The sequence below is a fragment of the Lathamus discolor genome, chromosome 10 (assembly GCF_037157495.1).
Source record: "Lathamus discolor isolate bLatDis1 chromosome 10, bLatDis1.hap1, whole genome shotgun sequence".
In the NCBI taxonomy this organism is placed as follows: Eukaryota; Metazoa; Chordata; class Aves; order Psittaciformes; family Psittacidae; genus Lathamus; species Lathamus discolor.
Genome location: NC_088893.1, coordinates 18,236,449 through 18,261,619, shown reverse-complemented (window position 1 = coordinate 18,261,619; position 25,171 = coordinate 18,236,449). Strand labels below are relative to the sequence as shown.

The following is a 25,171-nucleotide window of genomic DNA, read 5'->3' as shown; positions in this document are numbered from 1 at the left end:
TACTGCTGCAGCTAAAGCCAGGCTGTATTTACTAATAAAGAACGAAGAATCTGAATGAATGGGAGCGGGCTTGCTCGGCCAGGCAGTTAGAGAGTGAGGGCTGGATCCTCCCCAGGAACGGCGGTAATTCCTAACCCATACCTGGATAACGGGTGCTACCTGCACAAACATCGCTGTCGTGCGAGCAGCGCCCCTCCGCTGCGGGAAGCGCCGGGCTCGCTCCACTGCCAGGAGCCGCGGGCCGGGGCCGGGGCCGGGGCCGCTCGGTTCTTCCCGGGCCGCGTGTCCCGGTGCACCGGAAGGCAGGGGCGGGGGCGCCGCTTCCCCCGCTCGGGCCGGCGCTGCAGCGGGAGGCGGGGCCGGGGCCATGGCAGGCGGCGGGGCCGCGCTGCGCAGGGCGCTGCTGGGAGCGCGGAGGGCGGCGGGGCCGCGGGGAGCCGCCGCTGGGAGCCGCGCTGCCATGGTGAGGGGCGCGGCGGAGGGAGGGCGGCGGCACCGCGCTGGGCCCTGCCGGGGAGGGGGGACCGGAACTGGGGTACGGCCGCTCTGCTTGGGGCAGAGCCGTCCGCGTTCCCCGGCGGCCACGGCCATGAGCCGCGGCCGCATGGGCGAGCGTTTGTGTTTTACGTGGACCCAGTGCGTAATTGCAGCTCCGGTTCAGACCCCCACCTTGTACTAACGTTTTCTGTAACTAACAGCTCTTTTCCCCTCAAAATGAATGTCACCAATAGCCAGGCTAAACTCGCCATATCATAGCGTGCCACAGGTTGGGTGCTGTCATGCTGTGTGCTAAGGTGCTGTTTGTGTACTGATGCCCACACCGTGCTGGTCTCACTGCATGTGTCATGGCCGTGGCATGGTGCTATGCATGCAAAGCTGTGAAGATGCAGGTGGCATCTCCCACCTTCTCTTCTTCCCTTTGCAAGCAAGTTCCCGCTGCTTTCTGCTGCATTTCTGCGTATAGTTGTGATGTGTTGGACGGGCTGACTCAGGATGTGGCCTTCCCGACCTGTTCCTGAGCAAAACACTGCCCTCGCTGTGCTCCAGGGCTTGCATCAAGCTCAATCTCTGTATTTCTATTAAGATCGATATGATTTCATTCCAAGTCGCAGCATTTTCTCATCAGTACCTGTGTGTCCAGGTGTGGCCTTAGGAAAGTAACTGCAACATCCCTAAATCTGACAGAGAATATCTCTGCTGCCAGCTAGAGGAATGAACTTTGTGCTGCCTCCTGGTCAAAGTCCTGGACTTTGCTATCGCAAATAAAACCCTCCACCCCCATTATTCCTGTATATTATCAACTAACTTCATCTCACTGCTAGATAATGTATTTCAAGCCAGCTGTTAGCTTTGGTAATTCTTGTATCTTCTTGGAAAAAGAACATGAGAAACTGATGTCTGCAACTGTTGTTATAACAACAAATCCGATAGGTGTGTTCTTGCAAGTCCAGAGTTGCATTTGAAGCCTAAAGAGCCTGAATTAGTTCCATTTGGGACCTGTGAACCCCGTCTCTTGGACTGGGTGTATCCAACTGAACACAAGTGGTGGCAGCGATGCTGTGAGATTGATTTATGCCGTTTGGGGTTGGTTTTGTCCCTTACTATTGGTGAAAATGTTGTTCTTTGGCTGCCTTCCACTTAAAGCCTCGCTCGGGTCGCATTAATTGCGTTAATTCCTGCTCTGCTCGGGCTCACAGCCCCATCTGGTGGCACTGGGGCTGCTTCTGGTTTCTCACCAGCTGGCAAAGTGAAAATACTCCCTGAGCTGGTGGTACCCACAGACCTCCGAGCTCTGTGAAGCTTTGGGGCAAAATTGCTCATCCCCTTTGCAGACGCTCTCACAAAGCTGTGCTGGCTGCTGGTGCACACAGGAAAGCAATCGGAATGTTGCTGCGCTGGGGAGAGAGGTTCTTCCCATGCAAATGTTGGGTTGGGAGCATGGGTTTGGGACCCATCGGTCATAATATATCATATAGGTTACTGCTTTTAGTCTCTGCTTTGAGAGAAAATATCAAACCTCTTGCAAATGCCCCATGGAACTTCCTTCTGGAAGCTCTGGCTTCGTGCACAGCTCCAGCACTGATTCAGGTATTTAAGGAGGTAGTTTGATCTGTGCTGTCTGTGCTTGCAGTGGCTTCAGACAGGCTGCTCTTGCTTCAAATCAGACAAATTTAAACAGAAGCACTCTGCAGAATTGAGTGCTCATAGCAGTAACTTGTAACTTCCCATGCTTGCATCTGTATTGTCAGTTTTCTTCCTTTTCACTGTTAAGTAGAGCTCTTTGTTGCTTGTACAACAGGCACCAGTAGGAATAACAGTGCATGTTAGCCTTAAATGATCCTTAAATCCATTCCTGCTTTTTTAGCAATAGTAAAAGAAATAGTATGAGTAATATTCCTATTTTCTCAGGAATAGTACAATACAAGATAGAATATAATCTCCTGGTTTGCTTCTGCCTTTTGACGTAGATTTTCTCCAATATCCCTTTTAGCCTTACCATTGTGCATTTAGAATATAATGTAAATAATCCTTTATTTATATGGAAGATTTGAAAATGCCTTCAAGTGTTACAGCATCTGTAGCAATTCAGATGAACAGGGGATGGGTACAGGTACATGGTGTCCATGTTGCTTCCTACTGCTTTTCCCTTGTTTTGTGCAAAAGCGTTTAGCACTTAACTGACCAAGCTGCGGTGATGCTTTTGGGCTGCTTTAAGTTAAGCTGCTCTGTGAAATGACAAAGTGAATTTTCCACCTCCTCACCTTTCTGCAATCCATAACCGTGATTTCATTGCGCGGTTTCCTTATTGTTGAACAAAAGAGAGCCTCAGCCTCCTTCGTGTCACGTTTGTATTTGTTTCTCCCCAATAGTCTTCACAGTCCCACTGGTTGACGACGGAGGAGAGGAACCAGGTTTTACTGGATCTCAAGGCTTCAGGCTGGGCGGAGTTGAGCGAAAGAGATGCCATCTACAAAGAGTTCAATTTCAAGAGTTTTAATCAGGTAATTATTGCCAGATACCACTTTTCATATAAAGGAAATGCAATGGCTTTGATTTCCATGCGCTCCGGATGGGAAAACATTTACATTCAGAAATTCGGGAGTAGCTGTGTGGAGCCAAACCCTCAGGTTTGTCTCAACGGATGCTCTCTGATCCTGATCTCGTTAGGTGGAGGCACTTAATTCTGGTTTGGAGGTGTTAAATAGATTTGTTCTAGTATTACAGTTTCTTGATTAGAATATCAGGGTCAGGGTCATTAATATGGGATTAGAGAAATAATATTTGATTCTGGGTTGTTTTTTTCCCCATTGCTAGCATTTGTAAGTGAATACTGGAAATATGTAAGTGGTGGGCAATGGGGTTCATTTTCATCGGGGCAAAACTTGAGGAAAATGGGTAAATAGAAGACTTTTAGCAAATAAGGTAGGGACAATGTGATACATTCACTTTCTAAGCAGGAAGACAAAGTTCTAGTATGTTCTTGAATGAATCTATGATTCTGTTTTGAATCTTCTATGATCCTATCATAGTGGCTGATCTCACAGTGTGTTCACCATGTCAAACTGCTGGTAAGATCTCGCTGGGCTTCTGTTAGGAGTAAGGATCCCGACCCACATCTCAAATTCACAAGAAGACACCTTGGACACAAACTTGTCATAGGAATACTGAGCTTATATCAAGATCTGCAGTCAGCTGCATCACCCTAAACAACTGAGGAGTCATGACATTGCTTAGACAAGAATCACATCCCAAGAGCAGGCATTTCCCTTCTGTTTTGTTTCTGCAGGAGAGGTGAGCGCTTCCTTGGGAGGGAGAGAAAACCCAGGGCTTTGTTTGGGCAACGGCTCTTGTTGAGCTTTTCCTTTCTATGGGAGGGACGCAGCAAGCTCCAGGCTTAGGCAGGCTGTGGTTTGTTGGTGTGTAGGGACCAGGAGCTGTGCTGTGAGCTGTTTATTTACACAGACCTTGTGCCTAAACCCAGACCAAGATGTTTTAGGAAGCCAGAGTGAGCTAGATAAACAGCACTTTGGAGCGCTGGCTCTTCTCTTGCTCTTTCAGACAGTAGTTGTCATGGTAAGGAAAGGCCAGGCAGTAGAGGAGAGGTGAGTGAGGTGCTCCCTGCCCCTTTGAGCTGGGTGAAAGCAAAAGAGAAAACAGCTGCAGAAGACCCCAGCTCCTCAGCAGGGCAGTGCTGGACAAGGAGCACATCTGGAGCCATGAGTACATGATTTCCTGGATTGCACTTCAAACCTGAACGTTAGTACAGATCACATAGAACTGCATCAGCTGATTCAGAGGGCAGCGAAGGAGGGAAGCCCATGAGAGGGAGCTCGAATGAAACCTTGGTGAGATACTTGGTAGAGCAACAGGGAGAGACCAGCACATTTGACACTGATGAGATAAAGTAGCTCTTGGAGGACTTGAGATTTTCAGCCTTTATGCTTTGACTATTCATGCGGTGGCATTTCTGAGAGGGAATGGTCAACGTCTGTGTTGGTTCTGCACAACTAGAGATTACTTCTTTTTCTCCCTTAATTAAGAAGTGGTTTTGCACACTGTAACTAAGGCAATTTGGGCAGGAGAACTTAGGCAGTGTGCCCACAGAGAGGTCAAGAGACAAATCTGTGTGCTGCACCAGCAGATACCTAGCAAACCCACTGCTTTGGCAAACATTTACAAAGTTGTGGGGTTTTCTTGACTCTAGATTTTTCTGATAGGGCCATATCCATGTCTTCCTCATTTGAAGATTGGTGAAGTATACCAGTATAAGAAGCTGAATATATTCAAGTATGCTCATTCATAAGTGATGAGCTATACATTTATAATTCACCTTAGAAAGGGTACTCCAGAAGAACTGCAACTTGAATGGTTTGGGAGATGTTGGTGCAGCCTCTTTCGTTCTTGATTGGCCTTCATGGATGTTGGGTAAGGCAGAAAGGAGAGCGGAAGGCTGGGAACTGGCTTCACAACTGAACATCAAGCTGGGCAGGGGGCTCTGGGTGGAGCAAGGTTCTATGTGAATATCTGAGGGCACAGCTTCACCTGTTATGAACCAGCTGCAGTGTCCCCTTGTGCAGTTGCAGAGGGCAGAAGCCAGTCCTGTTACACCAGTGCAGGAAAGGGCTCAGTGTGCGGATCCCCAGGGTGTTAGGGAATTAGGGAGCAAGAATTTGCCTTTCAATAAGATGAAGCTGAAAGTAAATTAAACTTATGCGTGTGTGCTTATTGATGCTTATAATGACTGTTACTAAATACTGTGTTGATTACAACCTAGGGAACAAATGGCAGAAGTGGGGCTATACCCATGTTGTACTTGTTCTGCAATGAAAAATACAGAACTTGTAGGAACAAATTCTTTCATTTCATGGAATAAATGTTCTGTTTGCAGTATTGAAAGTGTGAATATTTAGTTAAAGTGAAAGGACTTGGAAATATCATTTCCTTGGTGATCTTCCCACTGCCCTGTTACAGATGGTGTAAAATCAGGTGTGTAAAATACTAATAACAGCAAAACAAGGCAGTTGAGCTGACAGGAAGGGTCTTTCAGATTTATGTGTTGCAGATGATATTGGGATGATGAATGTATTCATTGCTCTCTATTCTTTATTGCTTCTCGCAGATAATGTTCATGATGCATGGAAAATTCTGTGCCTTTAAAATCTATGCCAGGTTTACAAAGTCTGTGTATGTCAACAGATGTTAAGAATATAAACACAACTTTCATTATAGAGTCGTGCAAATGTGTAGACATGAGCTTGCTTGATGTGTATTATTTTCAGCATGAGAATGAAATGAAACTTCTGTGAAACAAGAGTTATTTAGATTCCTGAAGCTTTCAGGCTGAGATTAGCTCAGTTAAAAGCGATCAGCAGCGGGGCTGCCTTTGTAAGGCTGACAAGCTAATGACACTTCTGGCTTATGGAATCTGTAACCCACAGCTTGAAAGCACTCGTGCTGTTTGTTAGTCCAAATTTGCAGGAACATAAAATCCCAGACTGGTTTGGGTTGGAAGGGACCTTAAAGCTCATCCAGTTCCAACCCCTGCCATGGGCAGGGACCCCTTCCGCTGGAGCAGCTTGCTCCAAGCCCCTGTGTCCAACCTGGCCTTGAGCACTGCCAGGGATGGGGCAGCCACAGCTTCTCTGGGCACCCTGTGCCAGCACCTCAGCACCCTCACAGGGAAGAATTTCTTTATAATATCTAATCTAAGTCTACCCTTGGTCAGCTTGAAGCCATTCCCCTTGTCCTGCCCGTATATCCCTTGTCCCAAGCCCCTCTCCAGCTTTCCTGCAGCCCCTTTAGGCACTGGAGCTGCTCTAAGGTCTCCCCTTAAGGAGCCTTCTCTTCTCCAGGCTGAACCAGCCCAGCTCTCTCAGCCTGGCTCCACAGGATACGTGGTTCTTTTCTCAAGTCTTCCATGTCTCTTGTCAAAGTCGGTTGGATTTGACCAGAAGGTTTAAGGGGCAACTGCCTGTGTGATTACATTTCCTTAGGTAATCACGCCAAGGCAGAAAATGCAGTTAGGAAATTACAAAGGTGGGCAAGTTTGTTGACGGTCAGGTTCAGCATTTACAGCTGCTTTCTTTTATAGGGTCCGTTTTTAATTAAGGTTGTTTTTTAAAGAAAAGGAATAAATCATGTAGGAAGTCTCCATAAGACCTCTAACGTCATTTATGAAATGACAGGAAATCAAATGCTCTAAGAGCTCAAGAAGCTGGTTTAAATACGTCTTGTGTTTGGAGGCTGCAGGACCCAGACGAAAGATGAGCCTGAGTGGAGAGGACAGTGAGGAGATGCTTTGGAGCACAGTGTGCAGGGAGAGTGGAAGCACATGTGTTGCGTTGCCATTGCAGAGTCTTGGGTTTTGAGAAGTGATTTAAAGATGTGCAAAACCTCTGGAACTATTAAATCAGTTCTTATTCTCACTTTGCGTTTCCTTCCCAAATTTGCTAGCTCTCTTGCTTGTAATCCAAGGAAAAAAATAGCAGACAGAGCATGTTATGGTAGATGCTTTGATTTTTTTCCCCTCATTGAAATGCCAATTATTTTCCTTTAGCTATAGAGAGACATGCTCAGATTTGCTCCTTTAAATTCATCATCCTTGTTGTATTATGCCAATTACACATCAGAATGAATTTGGTGGGATATGCAATGGATACTCTAGAGTTATTTTGATGGGGGTACTTGGTGCCAGTCCCTGTAATGTAATCGGCATCGATACTTCAACTCTCTGCACATTGCTTTGTCTTCTGCATCGATCAAAGAATGGAAAAGTTGTTTTTATATATGCAGGCTGTGTATTTCATTGCTGCTTTATGCACTTAATCTTTTGGCTGTTGGGCTGAAATACGTCCACGCCTTTTATATATTGAAAACATAATATCCTTTAACCTACAATCTGCAGAGCTGAAATGAATTTCATGTTAAATATTCGGTCGTGGGCCACATCTCCAGCTTTTTATATGCCACAGCGGTCTTGTGGGGTTTTTTTTCTTCTCCATTGTCTGATAGTGAGGTCATTTTCAGTCCTCTGAGAAATTTTATTCCCAGCCAGATGCGGGCCATATATTAAAAGTAGCACCTGTGGCTAATATCACAGCAGCTTACCATAAATTTACATGGTAACTAGGATTATATCTGTCAAGACTGCTAAAAAATGTCTAGATTTAATTTGATTTCCAGTATTGAAGGAGCTCTCCAGCATTTTGCTTCATGAGTATATTTTAAAAGTAAAAATCACTCCATTGTTAAGTTTTATGGCACTCCCAGTGCCCATTAAGTTGATTTGTTAAATGGGGGTCAGAATAAAGCAAGTTGGCTACGGGAGGATCGGAAACCAACCCAGTTGTGACAAATTTGGTTCTCGCATGTGAATCTTCTCAGAGTGCGGGGAGTGATTGGATTCAGGCGCAGCTTATGTCAGTTGTGTTTAACCTCAAAGCCTGAGCAGCCTCAGCCCCCGACTGTCACTTGTGCTAAGCAAAAGATGAACTTGTTTTCATTCATTTTGGGGGTGAGTCGCTATTTTAACGCAGTGTTGGTCTGATAGAGTTTTGCATTCGTTTGCCCATTGAATGGAAATGAATTATGTTTTTTATCCACCTAGGTAGGTGCTGGGTTTCATATAGGCTTTTCCAAACTGCTTCGTTTTCCATTATCCTTTGAGTCCTCTCCCATATGCTGTGATTTGTGCACCTGCGAAGTTATGAAGGTATTTCTGGTGGTAGTTAGGTTGTTCACTGACTTCCCCGCCTTTATGAATGCAGTAACGGAGTTACAATAAATCAGAATTATTTATGAGTGGATTTTAGAGAGTTGAGAAAAATCTTTGTATCTGAGAATAATGAATTTCTGGCGTATCTGCCCGTTGACATTTTCCTTTATTAGAAACTGATAGCGAAGCTTTGGGGACTGGCAGAGGTTAACGTGCAGGCTGAATGAACTGGCGCTCAATGTAGTGTCTGGGAGCGGAGCACAGTAAAAATATATGATTCCTGGATGCTCGCACCTTCCTTGAGCTTATTCTGATGATTGACTGAGGAAATAACGCTCTCACCTCGGCTTTGGAGGGTCAGGGTGCAGCTGCAGGACTTGGACTTGGTCCTGCTGCATCGCTGCCTGGCACTGCCCATGGAAGTCAGGGAGCTCAGGCTGGGGGTGAAATGAAAGGAGAAGGTTTGGGACATCGCTTGTTTGAAAGCTTATGAGTCTCCTACCATGGCTGAGGAGGAGATGGCACCAGTTCCCTGGTCAGCATGTCCTGTGTCCAGTGGTGCTTCCAGTTAAATGGTAGCCGTTGGTGGGAAATTATGCAAAGCGAGGAAGTCCATACTGGTGGAAGTATGTGATTGGGTTGCATCTAGGCAGAAATGAAATCCTTGGTGCTGGGAATTGGGAAATAAAGGATTCATTTTCTTCTCATGGGCAGCATGTATAAGATCAGCCTGTGCTCCAGAGTGTTTTCGGACCAGTGCTTTGCATTTGGCAACATTTTTCTGTTTTAAATAGAGTTGCTTTAGTGCACCAACAGCCTCTTACATCTTTTAAAGGCAAAGTCTTCACCACTGGCCTTTTCTTTCATGTCTGGGAACCCTAGTTTTGTCCTTCAGTCCCTTTATTAGAACTTCACAGTTGTAATGCATAGGAGAAATCAGTGGCTGATCAGTGTCAGGCAGATGGTGAGCAGCGATTGCTCCTTTTCGTACTATGGGGTATCTAATCTCCTCTTTGGCCGGGTCTATGCATAGAGATCCCACCACCCTCACATCCCATCTGCCTGTGACAAGCACCATAACAGGACCAGTGTCACCATTACAATATCATCATGACAATTCCACTGGTGTCAAACTGCCAGGATTATTTAAAATGTCATTATATTAATCATATTTAAATCAAATTAAATCCTATTTAAATTGAAGTCTCAAAGTGGGCACGTGTCCTCCATCACCACCATGCACGATGTCCCATCCTGGGTGTTGCAGAAGTTGCATCAGTTTAATTCTTTCTTGTGACTCAACTGTAATTAGGGATGCTGATTTTCTTGATGTGTTAAGTCATATTTCCCCTAGAATAAACCATTATTTTATTATTTATAATCACCGGGGGCAGTGGCATTTCTAATTGCTGCGTTTTCCCCTCCGAGTAGATCTGTTGTATCTCCATTTAAGCAGGCCATTGCTTAAATCTGCCCAGCTGACCTTTGGGCTGCTCTCCAGTTGGCTCTAATGCAGCTGCTTTCCCCGAAAGATGGATTTATTATCACTCAAGTAGAAATTATTACAGCGTTTGCCCTGTGCTTGTTGCATGCATTGATCTCAAAGTGCAGAAGGAATTATCTGTCAAAATGCCTTTTGGGTTTCACAAGCTGTCTTGTAGCTTTGGAGCAGGAGAAATGTTCCTCCTCTTTTTCAGCTGCACAAATTGCTTGTTCGAAATGTTTGAATTAAGCAGAACAAACGTTCTATCAGCCATGGGTGCAGGGCTGCCGCACGTTTGTACCAACAGAGAGCAAGTACGAGCAGCACGGTTTGATTTTAGCTACAGTTTGGGCTGTTTCCTTGCTAAAACACCTTTGGAAAAGGAATGGTAAATCCAATGGGTTTGAATTCAGTTGGACACCTTTGTTTGGGAAAGAGCAAGTCAGGCTGACGCTGCTGATGAAAAGATGATCACTCAGAATAATTCTTTTACCTTTTCACTTAAGGAGATCTCATCTTCTAGCTTTTTATGCACTGAAATGGATTTTTATGGGAATGCTGGAAAGATGCTGATAAAATGCACACAGCACATCCCTCAGTCTTGGTTTTTCCACCTTTTGCATCCCCTCGCTTTCAGGATAACGCCTGTGTTTTCAAACCGTGAATTGCCTTTTCCCCCCAAGCTCACACTTCCCCATATCCCCCAAAGGAGACACACGCTTTGGGATGTGCTTCTCTGCACTTGCAGTTAGAAATGGGCTTGGGCTGGCAGAAATAAACCGAAATAGAACTTCCCCACCACCCCTATTTCCAAATGAACCATTACTCACCAAAAGCACATCAAACCCACTTAGCGGACATCCCTTAATCCTGCCGTGAGCCGTCTCGGGCTTTAATGCACACTGTTTTACACGTTAAGGGGTTTGAAGTCGCGGGCCGGCGCTGACCTCTCGCATCTGCTCTTCTCGCAGTAGGAATCTCCGCTCGCTGCTCCCCGTCAGACTGGATTAACGTGACGAAGAGCAGCGCTTCTGCTGGCTGCAATTTCAGGGGTTGATCAGAATCATTTCGTTCACAAACAATCACGGTTGGCTAAAACGTTACATCTGCTCTCCCAAGCCACTGCCAGGGCCGCGGTTTATCAGGGCGAGGAGAGGGGAACTGGTTTGTGCCTCTTCCATAAAGCTGCAAACCTGCTTCGTGTTGGTTTTTTGTAGGGAGAGCTTCCCTTCTTCCTCTCCCCATTGCCCTTTTCTTCCTTGGGTTTTGTTGGGCTGAGATGAAAAGTTGCCTTGGACAAACATAAAGCTTAGAGGGGGGTTGGTGGGAGCCCTGTGCTGAGTCAGCTCCGCACCATTGGGTTCATTTGTTGCTAAGGGTGCTCTGTAGGAATACAGGTTGTATTCCCGGGATTAGAGAAAGTCCTGATCTAATGATTTACTGTGATTTTCCTCATGCTGTGATGAGAAAAGCAATAGATTTATATATGTCTGAGTATGCCCAAGGTGTCCAAGGCTGGGAGACTCTTTACTCTGTGATACACTGGGTGGGTGCTTGTAGCAAGCAAAACTACTGTCACTTGTACAAGCCCAGGACGTTGTGTTTATGTCTGTGTCTCATAATGCCTAACTTAATAAACCCAGAAGTGTACAAAGGGTTTTCCTTTGTGCTGTGCTCCTATGAACTTCTAACAGAAATTGGATGTTCACTGGAGAATTAGTATTTGTCTCCCCTCCGAGCCAGTCTCTCTGTTTATTCATATATAAATGGGGTAGTAATGTCATTTAACATAGCTGCCTTTGTCCAGTTCTCCATGACCTCCTCCAGCTGCTCGTCCAAATACCAGAGGCAGGAGATGGATGAAGCACAGGTCCAGGCTGACCTACAGATCACATAGGGGACAGCGGGCACGGTAAACCAGGTAAGGTACCCAACTGCTTAGAGGTTGGGGAGCCCTGAAGAGAAACCGGGTTTCTCTTCTACTATAAAAGCTTGCAAGCGTGAAGATCCATTCTAACAACGCAGCAGGATTCTTTACCAGCGTAGTTGAGTGAAATGATTCCCTGACTGGATCTGCAGTAAATGTTCCTCTGTTTTACTTCACAGCTTTAGGTCTTTTTAGATTCTGGCTTAGCCAAGAGGGTGAGTATAAGACCTCTTCAAATTCCTCGCACCTCCATCGTGAGTTCTTTGTTGCATGTTTGAGTTGCTGACCTTGTCTTTAACATAACAAGGAGAAACAAAAAAGCTGACAGTGTAGTGGGTAGGAGGATGCTGGAAGATGAAATGAGCTGGTCATGAGACCAGCCGCTTCTCTTAATCCATCATAAAGCAATGCCTTTCTTATCACTCCTTGATGTTTTCTGAGAATCATAAATGGCAGAGATTTAGAGGATTATCAGAGGCAGGATATGATTACCCTTGAATACTCAGCAGAGAAGATCTTGGATATTAAACTGGTAGTGTGTGTAATCTTGGCCAGAAGACCAAGGAGAATTTTGCCTGAGCACTCCCTGTGATATCAACAGCATGTATGGTATGTGAGCTTCACTTTCATATCTGCAGAATGAAGTCATTCCTTCTCATACAAGTAAAAAGAAACACTGGGGAAAACAGTGGTATTTCGTTCTGTAGCCAGGCCTGTTCCGTCCAGAACGTGGTGCAATGGGATAATGAACTCCCTTCTACACCCATACCTGAGCTCTGTAAAAGCCAGAGGATTTGAGCACCTTTTGGAAGTGGAGCATTCACTTCAATTAATTCTTGCTTGGTCTGGTTTACAATTGCTTCACGTCATGGGCTGGCACTGAGAGATCAAGGACGGTTCATTGCCTGAGCAGCAGCATCCTTGTGCTGTATGAAACACATCAGTGAGCAGAGTCCCTTAGCAGGCATTGGAAAGCTTGGAACTGGGGACTGACTGCACCTTGTTACTGGTTTATTTTTATAGTAGTTTGTGTGATGGTTTTATTAGGGTGCAGCCACGGGTTTGATTTGCTGGGCCAAACATTTGTGTTAACAAGTGAAATTATCATTGTTCCTTCAGTTGCACAGCCAGGAGAGTTTATTATTCTAAGTGACTGATTGCTTTAGCAGGTGCTGGGTTAATGGGGGCTTCGCTGTATTATTTCATGTTTTTAGGTAGGGTGCAAAAAGCTCATTTTAAAAAGTCATGTTTCTTGAAATAGCTATTTTATTTGGTGTAAACCTCCTAAGTGCAACCTTCCTATTCCCTTTTTTTTAGCACAAAGCATGCAGAAATGCCTTGCGAGGTGGAGAGTCGCATTTAGCTGACTGTGGCTGGAGGATTTCTTCCATGTTTTAATTCAATCCTGAAGCTGGGATTATTTTCCTTCACTTTCTTAAAAAGCCAGTATAGACAGCTACATGTTTTACTGTGTAAAATAACATTTGTGAGTCTGTGTTCACCGAAAGTGCTAAGGAACTGGGGGAGGAAGGCATCTATTTTGCTTATTTCTATACAAAGTGATAGATCACAAATTCCACAGACCCTTGTTCCACGTTTGGTTGGGATTTAGGATGTGTACTTTGCAGTCATCTTTATGGACAACTATAATTATTTGTATCTACCTATAAGCAAACGAATGTATTTTTTAGTACGCTTGTATTGACTTTTATCGCTCCCAGAAAGAAGTTTTTATTCTGCTTTAAGACATCTCCGTGTTCTCCTACTTCTACTCCATCGAGTCCGTAAATCGTGTTGGTGGAATAGGTGGTTAATTTTGGTGTGAAGTCTGTTCGTTGAATCACTGAGAATATTATCTGCTTTCTGTTCGTGAAATCCAGGTGCAATCACTTACTGTAATAAAAATGAGAACAAGGAAAATGAGCCTTGGCACTGAGGCTGCTGGAAAAGTCAAGATGTGATGAGGAAGAAGGCAATAGAAAGTAACGTTTTGTATCGTATTATCACCAATAGGAGAAGAATAGGTATAAATTCAGCAGTTATGAAAATCCTGATATAAACGGGCTGAGAAAAGATAAATGTTGAGGGGTTTTGTGCCGTTGAGGTTTTATTAAGCACAAGGGAAGATGAAGGCAAAGCAAGGAGAATGCTCTGAGAGCAGGTCGGTACTCTGCCTTCCTCTTGGACCCTCTTCACACAGTGATCCACATCCCTTGGCCTTAGCAGAAAATCTGCATCTGCTTTTCAGACCAGTTGAATCTTAGACGGGGCAAATTACACTTGCACCTGCTTTATGGCAAAGTGATGTCATGGTTTGGGCTTGGAAGAAGCCTTTGACTTGGACTTCTTCTGGAGAGCTGCATCTTGAGCATCATTAGGACCATGTCACGTCTTGTGCAGCACCTGGTCTGGATTGTGCTGAGTGAGCATAAACTTCCCTTGGCCATGAGCTGCTCGGGCTTTTCCTGGGACAGCATTCCTGGAATTGCCTTCTGTCATCTCCTGCAGCTCTTGACATTGTACCGGTACCTGTGTGAGAAACGTTCCCGTGGAGGAAAGGCCATGCCTCCGAGCTCCGCTGCTCTCTGCCTCCATTTATTCTTCATGTTCTTGAAATTGGTAAATCATATGACAATAAACAGAAATACCCTCAATGAAGAGAGAAGGGGAAACTGTTGTTTATCTGGTCAGGTGGTTTAGATTAGCAGTGATGCTGGTCTGTATTATGTTACTTTAAATCATAGTGTCCCAACAGGACATAAATTATGAAGATTGTTACAGTATGTTTCATCCAATGTAAGATCAACAAATTGCAATAATTTTTGTAATAGGAAAATCAGTGCTTTGGCAAGGTTATTGTTGGGGAATTAAATTTAACTTGAGCTTTGCTTGCATTATTTCTTAATATATAAAAACTATTTGCATAATGTATGAAGTATAAACATTGTTCGAATCAAAGGCAAGACTGCCTTTTCCAAGATTACAGCGAGTGGCAAACTACTTAGAATAGATCAGTGTTTGTGCTTTTGCTGTCAAAAATGTTTGATATAGAGCTGGCGAGCTAGTTTCTTCACCGACATAATTGTAAACAAGTGTTGGGAGACAGAAACAGCCTTCTTTTGTGGGACATGGTGTAAAGGTTTTCACATACGCTGCTGCAGGTCTAACATGGAGAGCAGTGTTTACAGCTAGAATAGGAATATAAATAGGTAAGTTTTTTGGAGGGCAAAGCAGCATTTCACTTTTGGATAAATGATGTGTGCAGAGAAGCGTGGGGGATGCGAGTGGTCAGCCCTGGCTTTGAAAGGGATATTGTAAATGCAGGAAAGCACAGAAATGAAGTAGTTGTGGGGGTTTTGTTACAGTTTCACATCTTATTATGAAGACAGAAATGGCATCTCAGTGCATGCCAGTGTGTCGGTAGTGTTCCTCTTCCCTCCTTTCTCTTTATTAGTGTCCTTCAGGGTTAGGAATACTGTTCTCGCCCATCACGAGTGATGCGTTGGGAATGGGAAGATTGGCTGCATTCACGGTACTTGGCTGCTCAAGCTATTAAAGGGGAGAAAACCAGATCTCTGCCAGTGGTTTGCTGGGTGGTTTTCACCTCCAGTCCATTCTGGGGGTGCCTGGATGGGGTGGGATGGAGGGAGTAGGGAAATGCGGGCACATTCTCACTGGATAGGGATGTGAATAAGCTGAGTTCAGCTCTTTTTTGGGGTGTGTTTTAGTTGCATTGTGTCCTGTTGTTCTTGGAATGATATTTAAAAGGGGGAGAACAACGGGAAGGTGTTCCCCTGATTTATGTCATGGATGAATCCAGACAAGGCTTGAAGGAAAAAAAAGGAAAAGGAAAATACCTAATGCCACATGGATCCAGTGTCCCTGGGAATGGTTCAGGTAGGTTGATGATGCCAACAGGGAAGAATGCCTAAATGGGTACGCGGTTTTGAGAATGAATGCTGCCATCACTAGTTGGGTTCCTCTCTTTTGCTGTTTTAAGCACGCTGTCACTTTCAGGTGAAGAGTGTGGCTTTGTGTCCTTCTTAATGGAGTAAATGGAATTAAACCAGCATTTTTCTTCAGAGCACAACATAAAATATCATGACAGCCCTTGTGATGAGCTGAACGTAACTTCCAATAGCTCAACATTAAAGAGCTTTTTCCTTTTATCTGCTGGCCTGTAGCTCGCTGTTAGGTAGTAGCGTCAGCTGGATGTGTAAAAGCTTCTGCAGTTTGGAAGTGAACCTTAATGATTTGCGTTTATTGTTGTTATAAGTGTCAAGCTGCTAAGGAGAACATGTGCTGTATCCTGAGTATTTTTTACTCTGGGTGAATGGAAAGCAAATGTGTGAGGCACAGTCCTCTCTTGCCTTGTATGACAAGGACTCTATAACTTGTTTTACTTGTTCATTCCCCACTGATAAATGATACAGATGAAGCCTGTGTGGGTGGGGAAGGGAAGACAGGTAGCCCTCGTACCACAGAGGGTCAAGGTTAATGCTACCTCCAGCATTATAATGACAGATGGGAGGCAGAAACCTTAATGTACTTGTGATTAGCATATGGTTTCCTTGGCTGAGTGTCCGAAGGATTTAAGAAGCCCTGGTCCGCACTTCATAGCGTTCACATTTTAAAACAAACAAATAAAAAGTGTGTATGGTTTTATTGTTGAGCCTTTCAGCTGTTTTCCTTGAATATCTGCGCTTTTGAGTCAAGTACTGTCAGCTGCTGTGTTCTGGAGATGCACTGGGGTAATCCATCACCAGGGACTCGCGGGCGGGTGATGTATTAGCACGACATATCGACCTGTGTTCCTCTGATGTATAACTCATCAAGATAATGTTGGCAAGCATTGTACAAAAGGCAGCATGTTTAAAAAGTATTAAGATGAATTGATTCCTTGCTTAAGAAGTGTGAAAGGAAGAATAATAGCAGATTAGCTCTGGGATACTGTGGTTCTCCCGGAGCCGTGCTGCGTTGTGCGGTGCAGAGGGGCGGATGGAATTTCATCTTTCCTCCCACTTCTGACAGCAAAGTATTTGGCCCTGGTTTTCCCATTCTCAGACAACAAAAGTCACATTAAATCTTACGGTGTGATCGTGTATTTTGTCACTTTCAAAATCAGTTTGGCCAGTCCTGGAGCACTGTGTGTTACCTGATTTGTTTTGGTGTTTGTTTTACTCTATTAAGTTAACTTGTTCTAAGAGTAGCCCTGATTTTTATCTCATAAAGACATACTACGGCTGCCAGTATTTAAAAACCATTTTGGAAGTGATGTTATGACTGAAACACCATTAGTTTTTAGTTCCTTCTTTCATGGCCTTAACAGGCATGAAGGGAGCTTAAGGCATGTCCTTGTCTGTGCAGGATTGCTTAACTCGCTGCTGCTCCTATGGCTCTTCGTGGTTCCCTGCAGGGACTCTGCAGTCTGCATTACTTGGGTGACTTGATGTACTTATTTAGGGTAACCTGGATGTTATTTTAGCCCAAATGTCCTAAAAGGATTAAGTTGAAAATGTCTGTCTTATATGCCTGTCGCTGAAATATCCGAATACTTTATCATATTTAGTACATCAAACCCTCTCTTAATACTTCTTTCTGGCTTCTAGAAAATGCACCAATCCTTTCTTTTTCCTCTCTTTTATTTTTGAAGGAAAAATCTATGAAAGTTCTTGTTAGTGACCAAGGGGCTGCAGATCTCTGTTATTAATAGTGAAAGTCAAGACTGTGTTGAGTCTTACTGGCGTGAGTGAAGTACTTGTCCCACTTTCATCAAGAAACGTGTGATGGTCCGATAAACTCTGCCCACCAATGCAGGCTTGACAATGATCTTGCACTGCAGACTGCAGAATAATTCCCATTATTTTTAATTCACGTTGAAGAAGTGCAGACTCCTGCTCCAATTAAGGTTGGTTGTGTCGCCGGAATGTGGTAATTACTTTAATTGATCACAAGATAGTTTCCTTGATCACCAATTAGACCAAATTACCGATCAAGTTTCAAGACGTGAAGAAATGTCCAAACTGATTTTGTGTAATAGTGTTTTCATATCCAATCAAACCTAAATATCTTTTCCTTCCAGAGCCAATTGTATTTTCCCTAAGCAAGGTTACGGCTCTACAAATATAAAGGTGATTCATCAACAATAGCGTTGCAATTCGTTTAATTAGCAAAGGAAGTATTTAGGACCTTAATGGAGATTGCGTCGGTGAAATTGCTCGGTAGAACCGTAGCTCATTTTCTTAGTGGGAGATACTCTTTGTGTATCATTAAAATAAGCTAAAATGCAAGAAGTAAGTTGTTTTGGGTGGTGGAACTAGATGATCGTAAGGTCCTTTCCAACCCTAACCATTCCATGTGCAGAGCAAGGCATGCATGAAGGTGGGCATGCCTCTTGCGTGATTTGTCCTTGACTGTAACACCAGGTTGCTGTGCTTGGGAGAGTTGTGGTCAGCTGGAGCCATCAGCAGCAGGACCAGGGAGGGTCCTCTGTGCCAGAATGAGTTCGTTTTCATTACTTGTACAGCCCCGAGTTGAGCATTCTTCGGGAAGATGGGCAGCTTTGAGACTGGTGTCCATTTTGTCCACCTTGAAGAGGTTTTACTGTCTGCAGGGGAAGAGGCGGTGGGTCGATGTGGTGCACCGGTTGGAGAGGATTTGGTGGTCCACTAACCGAGAGGATTTGCACTCACAAAGCGTGAAAGAAGGTCTGCAGAGCAGATTAATTTAGTGGACTCATTTGCTTGCGTAGTTCGCTCCACTGGGGCAATGATTATGATCACACAGTCAATGGATTGTGTTTGTGTCGTGTAACCTGTGTGTATGCATAGGCGGGGGAGTTCCTGGGACGGACAGACACCAGCAGAGCAAACATGAACCTAGTAGGGATCTTCATAAATATAATGTGTGGGCTTTTATCCTCATTCTTTGTACAAAGGCTGTTTTAAACTTTTGGGGACATTCCTGTGTATGGATTCCTGTATTGGAAATAGCATTTCTATGGACACTTTAAAACTGTTTAAATCAAATAATCATTTGGCTTTATTAATGCAGAAGTTTTCCAAGTCATTGCAAACATCTAATGCACAACTTGCAGCTTTCTGCTTCAAAAGCTGCTGCTGAAACATTTGCAGTTTTTAAAAGCAATTGTTTGCTCCATGTAAAACTAAACCGAGGGAAGTCAGGTTTTCCTGAATTTTGGAATGCTCTTGGGTCAAAGAAAAAAGCTTTTTAATTGCTGACAGTTCGGTGATTTCCAAATGACAAACCTCATTGGAATGATTTTCTCTGATTATAATGTTTGCATTCGTTTGACTGGCAAAGCAACTGACAAAGTCATACTTCATCCAGGCACCAGTTCCTTTCTTTACTTAAAGGTTTTTGTAATTTGTGAGAGGAAAAAAGACTTGAAACTATTATCAACCATTATATGGTATTCATTGACCACATGTTTGTTTGAAATGGCCATCGCTTGGCGAAATGCGGTCTACATACGTTCTCTTCCATAAATTAGCACTAAAAACCTACCTAAATCAGGTAGAGTTTTGTTGAGCTTGTGTTATAATATGAACCAGACTATAATGTGGATGTTACTTTAGTTTTGCTGTTAATTCAGGTCCTGAACCTCAGTAGATGGAGCTGGGTATGAACAAAGCCCGCTGACTTAGAGGCGTCCTGCTCACGGACCGAGGCCCTTTGGGCCCCGCTGTGTAATTGCATCCTTGATTTACATGGACATTCTAATTTTCTTTATAATGCAGTGATTTGCCCTGAAGTATTTTGGCAAGAGCCTGCTATTAGTTTCTTCTTGGGGCTGTGATAAAACCTGCGTCCTGGGGGAGCGTGCCATGCAGAATATAGGGGCAGAGGATAGGGAAACCTATTTTCATTCATTTTAAGGGGAAATATTTTCTCCTAAAGCAGAGGGGCAAACCGCCCTGTCCTTTTTTCCCCCCCCAGTAAAATAAATAGCAAAAATAGTTACATGGAAGGATGAGTTCCTTGAAGTTGTATCAGTGATACTGTGGCGTGATGCTTAGTTAGAAATGGCATGTTTCTAAGATGCAGTAAGTGATGAAGGGTTTGGGGTGGATGTTTAAAATCACTGTTGGATGCCAGAGGTAAAATCATTGATCTCATGCAATGGCTTTGAATCCTGGAGGAAGTAGCACTGAGCAGTGATTTACCGGGGTCTGAAGAAGATGATTTCAGCAGTCTCAGGAAATGCTCCAGTGGTGTGAGACACTGAAATGCTCCTTTAGCACACACAAACCCGAGGTGCAGCAATCTGGAGCATCTCTAGGAGTTTTGGAGTGGATCTTGCAGATCCCCTGCCAGTCCTGGCAGGTGAAGGAGTATTTTCCTCTTTGCTTTTTGTCTCCTTAGGCTTTTGGATTTATGACACGTGTTGCTCTACAAGCAGAGAAGATGAATCACCACCCGGAATGGTTTAATGTCTACAGCAAGGTAACGTGTTCACCAGCTCTACTTACAGGCATGGCAAATTAAGGAGACCAAACCACTCTCTGCCTTTGTTTTTGTACCTTATAATATACAAGATAAGGGAATGGAAATAGATTGTGTCTTTATAAAGAGATTTTAAGGAGACGCTGAGATACTTGTAGGGGTGAGGAATCGAGAATCAAGCCCTTTGTGATTGCTGCCAGCTGCATGGTTTGGACCTGTAGCTTCACCTCTCAAAATCAAATAGAAGCCTTTAAACTCTTTATTTAGCCATCCTGAATAAATCACTGTTTGGGAACTACTCACCAACTCTCATTCCTTTCTGTGCAGCCAGTCAGGAGCCCAGCAGTGTAGGGTGATAGGGTGTCTGTGTAGGTACCTAAATGGGAGCCTGGCACTGTCAATTTAGGTTTGATTTTCTAAACCTTATAGGCTCCCACGTCTCAACATAGCAGCTTATAACATTTGTTTATAATATTACCTAACTGATGGTGGTCTCGTATTTACAAGGGTTACAAGGTACATGGCAACCCTCGAATGAAAGGTGCTGTGTGAAGGGGAAAATTATTGCTCTCCCTTTATTTCCTAATACTTCTCATTGCATTGTATCAAGCTGGTTTAACGTTTGGTGAATATATGGCATTACCAGTAAAAATACACTGAAAGGAGGTATGGCCAAGCAGCCTGTGGCTTGGAATCTCTAGAGCAGGACATCTCCACCTCTGTTTCTTGTGGCAGCATCCCTGCACCAGCTCCTCTCCATCAGCCCTTCAGGTCACCTTGTTTAAGGGGACATCAAATGAGCACTGGGCAAAGTCCTGCTCACCTGCTCTTCACCATTTCTGTGTGTTTCCAGACTATTCACAGTTCATCTTTTCTCTCCTCTTCTTTCCTCCCAAAATCCCAGTCGAAGGTGAGACAAACCCACCGCGTCATCCGCTTTAGTCTGAACAAACCGGCGCAGGCAGCCGCGTCACAGCAGAACGCACCAGCCCATTTGTTTTCCTTCTTGGAATTAATCTGCACCAAGCTTAACCAGTTTTTCACCTCCGGGGTGCTGGGTTTTAACAAAACCCCGGAGCCCCTGACTGGGCCGTTGGCAGCTTGGTCCCCGGCCCAGGTTCTTCATGAAACCGATCCGTGGGATTTAAACATAAAGAGTGAGTTATTTAACCAGACTCCTCTTCTTGGGTGAAGCCCAAGAGTGCAAAGCCTGTTTTCTTCTGTGAAGGGGCTCACTTTGGTTAGACTTCAGGCTCTGTTGAGCCTCCCCACCTACACCGTCTTCTGGTTTACATGAGCAGTGAGCATCCAGCTCGCTGCTGGTGGGGAGCATCGTGTAAAACCAGCTTGCCAGAGGCACGCAGCGTTCCCGATGAATTGCTGCTCGATTGTGTCTCAGATGAGAATGGTTTTGTAACCCCTTTCTTTTCCTTTTTGACAGGTTCAGATAACTCTGATTTCCCATGACTGCGGTGGACTGACCAAACGAGATGTGAAGCTGGCTCAGTTTATTGACAAAGCTGCTGCCTCAGTGTAACCAGGATGTAAAACACTTCAATACGGCGTCCACCAGTATTATGTAAATGGTATCCCTCATTCCTTGTAACCCTTATTTCCCAAATCTCTTGAGACAGGATGCTTTGTAAAGAGTGGCTTAGCGTTCTCGGCCTTTAAGATCTTAGTCTTGTGACCCCCCTGGATGCCTGTGCTTGTCCTTTGCCATCGCTGGCTCTGCATGCGGATGTAGCAGATAAATCACCAACAAGTAAGTTTGGAACAATGCTTTTCTAGAAACTCTAACAAGCTGGCATGAAAGAAGGAGCCCAGCCACACGTGTCGGTGTTCCCCAGGCCCACAGGAGCCTGCTCCATGCCCAGCCACTTCCCTACTATAGATTTATACATCTCTGCACTTCGAACAGTGGCAGAGCAGCCAGGCTGGGTCAGTCCTTCTGAACTGGTCCCTCCATCTCTGCCAGCGACCCATGGGAAGTCCAAGGGATGCTGGTGGGATCAGTGCAAGCTGCTGCTGCTTCCTTGGAGTTGCAGCTCAACTGGCAATTACAGCTTTGCAGTTCAGTGTTCTGTGCTTGTCTGATGGCTCTTTGAGCCCTTTTGCACCCACAGCCCAGCAGCTGTACCCAGCAGCAGTGTGGCTGCCCGAGAACTGTTCCCCATCTCAGATGCAGCACTGGACCCTGCAGCTGCTGAAAACTTTAGCTTTTGGTCCAGCAAATACAAAAAGAGCCCAGAGTCACACCACGAAGTGCAGCACGTGCCTGAGTGCGTGGCTGGGCCGGATCAGGACTCATCACGTTGTGGGATTGAGCCATTATTTGTGTTGTAACACTCATACCTGCTGGATCCGGGCACCATGCAGAGCTGCCGGCGGTGAAGGAAGCGGCATTAGCAGGATTCTTGCTAAGCTGGGCTCGGCTGGAGCTATGCTCACCCTTTTTTTTCCCCTCTGTAGCTACAATTACTCATCGCAAACATTGTTCCAAGAGCTGCAGATCCCGCTGACGAGCTTTAATTTCTTCCTTGGTTTCAAAGTCTTTGTTTTTATCCGATGATCCTCACCGAGACAGATTTCCACTGCCGGCAGGGAGGTTTCAACCTGCTTAAGGCTTGCAGAAGGGCCTCTGGGCTCCGCAATCCCGCTGCAGTGTCCCCGACGTGCACCGTCATGCCCTGCAAGCAGCTCTGGGTGCGGAGCTCGGGGGAGATTGACACCTCCCAAATGCCTGAGTGCATTGCTCGCATGACACAGCCACCAGCTACTGAGAAGGGAGATCCGCGAGTGCCAGCGTCTATATCGGGGGGTGTACGCGAGGTGTGTGGTCTCTCAGATATTTGGAATGCAAAATGCCAGTAGCTGCCACGCGAGTGTTGGTGTCGATAAAATAAGAAAGGTATTTTTTGTTAATCCTTAGCAAGTGCACTGTCATGTGCTAATTGGTCACAGGAAGCAAGATGGCCTGGAGGGATGCTGGGGAGGGACTCTTCATTAGGGACTGTAGTGACAGGACAAGGGGTAACGGGTTCAAACTGAAACAGGGGAAGTTTAGATTGGATCTAAGGAAGAAGTTCTTTCCTGTGAGGGTGGTGAGGCACTGGAATGGGTTGCCCAGGGAGGTTGTGAGTGCTCCATCCCTGGTGGTGTTCAAGGCCAGGTTGGACAGAGCCTTGGATGGGATGGTTTAGTGTGAGGTGTCCCTGCCCATGGCAGGGGGGTTGGAACTGGATGATCTTAAGGCCCTTTCCAACCCAAACTGTTCTATGATTCTATGTTGGGGTTTATTATTGGTAACACTACTTGGGGGATCGAGTTAAGACCTAAAAAGACCCGAATTCTGAGTACGTGCTCCAAAGTTCGCTGCTCACAAAGTGCCTTTCCCCAGTGAAGTATTTCCCTGATATGGTTTGGAAGCGGTCACTGTTGTGAGGGCTGAATAGAGCTAAAACAAACAGGGAGGCTGTGATGTCTCCTGTCACTGGTGGGGGAGTGAAAGGAGCTTCCCCCAAAGTTTTAACAACATCTCTAACGAGCTGTGAAAACTCTGTTGTTAGCGATGGGTACCGAACGCGTGCGCTCGGAATAAAACCAATAACATCAAATTCCTCCGCTGTGATTTGCTTCTTTATTATTGTATAGATGTGACAAAGCTGTTTAGTTTTCAGAGAAATGGAAGATAAATAACATTTAGTTACTGGGAGGTCTTTGCTTTAGAATATTGATGTTTATTTACATACTCCGAGGCAAAAAGAATCCCCACCAGCCAATGGAGCTGCAGAGCTGCAGCGTCCAGCTATGGCAGAGCTGTGCAGCCGTAGTGCTTGGAGGATCCTGAGCAGCAAAGAGGCACAAACACCCCGAAAAGGGCAGGATGTCTTTGAAGCACTCAGCGTTTCTAGGTCAGCGCTTGTTTAGCCACAATTCCTTGTTAACTTCTGGGCATCCCACAGACTTGTGAGTGCCTTTTGCGAGCGTTGCTGTGCAACACCAACAATAATAGAATGAAAATAGGGAATAAACGGCTTCTGCTCTTTTCCAGCGAGTGCTGGCTGCAGGGGCGGCCTCACAAGTGAAATCCTGGCGCTGCTGATGCCACGAAGAGGTTCCCTCAGGGCTCCCAGGCAGTGCCTTTGCCTCCATCCCCACTTGGTTTTGTTTGGCTGCTGCCCTGTGTGAGCTGGGAAGCTTCACCCTGCAGGAGCCAGGGGTTTCCTTCATGATAAAAGGACCTTTTATTTTGGGGTGGTGCTTTTTATGGACAAGATTTCCAGCATTTCTGAAGCACATCCCAAAACTGCAATGAATACCCGTTGAATTCCACCTCCCACCCCATCTCAGCAGCATCTCAGCCCTGCGATGCTGAGGAGCCCTGACCCACCTCTGTGTAGCTCCCTAAATCCACAGCACCCAGCTTGCAGCCTCTCCATGCTCTTGCATCTTCCCAGCTCTTCTCCACCAGCACTGATGCTGAGGACCATGGGGAGGGGATGAACAGCTTCCCTGGCCTAGCTGGAGCTTCACAGCAAATGTACACAGCAAAGATTTAATGACAGGCACTGGATTTGGGCCAGGAAACAGCCTAAGGCACCTTCTCTTGTGAAAAGCATCATCAGCTCCTCTCTGCACAAAAGTAGCCAGGGTGCAGGGGTTGGGTCTTTTCCAGGTGATGTGATGCTCCGTAATGATACAGCTCAAGCAGTATCCAGCTTCCCTGGCTGTGCTGGCTGGTGTTTGGTCGCCATGTGCCTGCACCCCAATGCTCTTCCTGCAAACTAATCCCATTTGCCTCTTCACTGCAAGGCTCAGCTCATGGCTAGCAGCCATCAGCTTAAATATTCCCCTGGGATGTTTGGGGTTTTCTTTGCTTTAACACTGATTGTGGCTTGAAGTATGCGGATAATCCATTGTGAAATCCAGCTCCTCCTTGCAGGTAACTTCCCTGTGTCGAGACTGATTGAACTCACTGTGATCCCCCCAACCCAGTGTGGGAAACACCGACCCTGGGAGACCCTCATATGGCGCTCTGTGACCACAGGAAATTAAAAAGCAAAGGCTTGAGGCTGAG

The 25,171-nt window shown here is 45.3% G+C and overlaps 1 protein-coding gene across 1 annotated transcript; it reads left to right on the top strand.

Moving 5' to 3' along the window:
- Nucleotides 1-360: 360 nt before the first annotated feature.
- Nucleotides 361-23,708, top strand: PCBD2 (pterin-4 alpha-carbinolamine dehydratase 2). Its single transcript, XM_065690739.1, has 4 exons — nt 361-463; nt 2,871-3,002; nt 20,011-20,091; nt 21,533-23,708. Exons 1-4 carry the CDS (start codon nt 368-370, stop codon nt 21,626-21,628), a joined length of 405 nt encoding a protein of 134 aa, XP_065546811.1. The 5' UTR covers nt 361-367; the 3' UTR covers nt 21,629-23,708.
- The last annotated feature ends 1,463 nt before the right edge of the window (nt 23,709-25,171 follow it).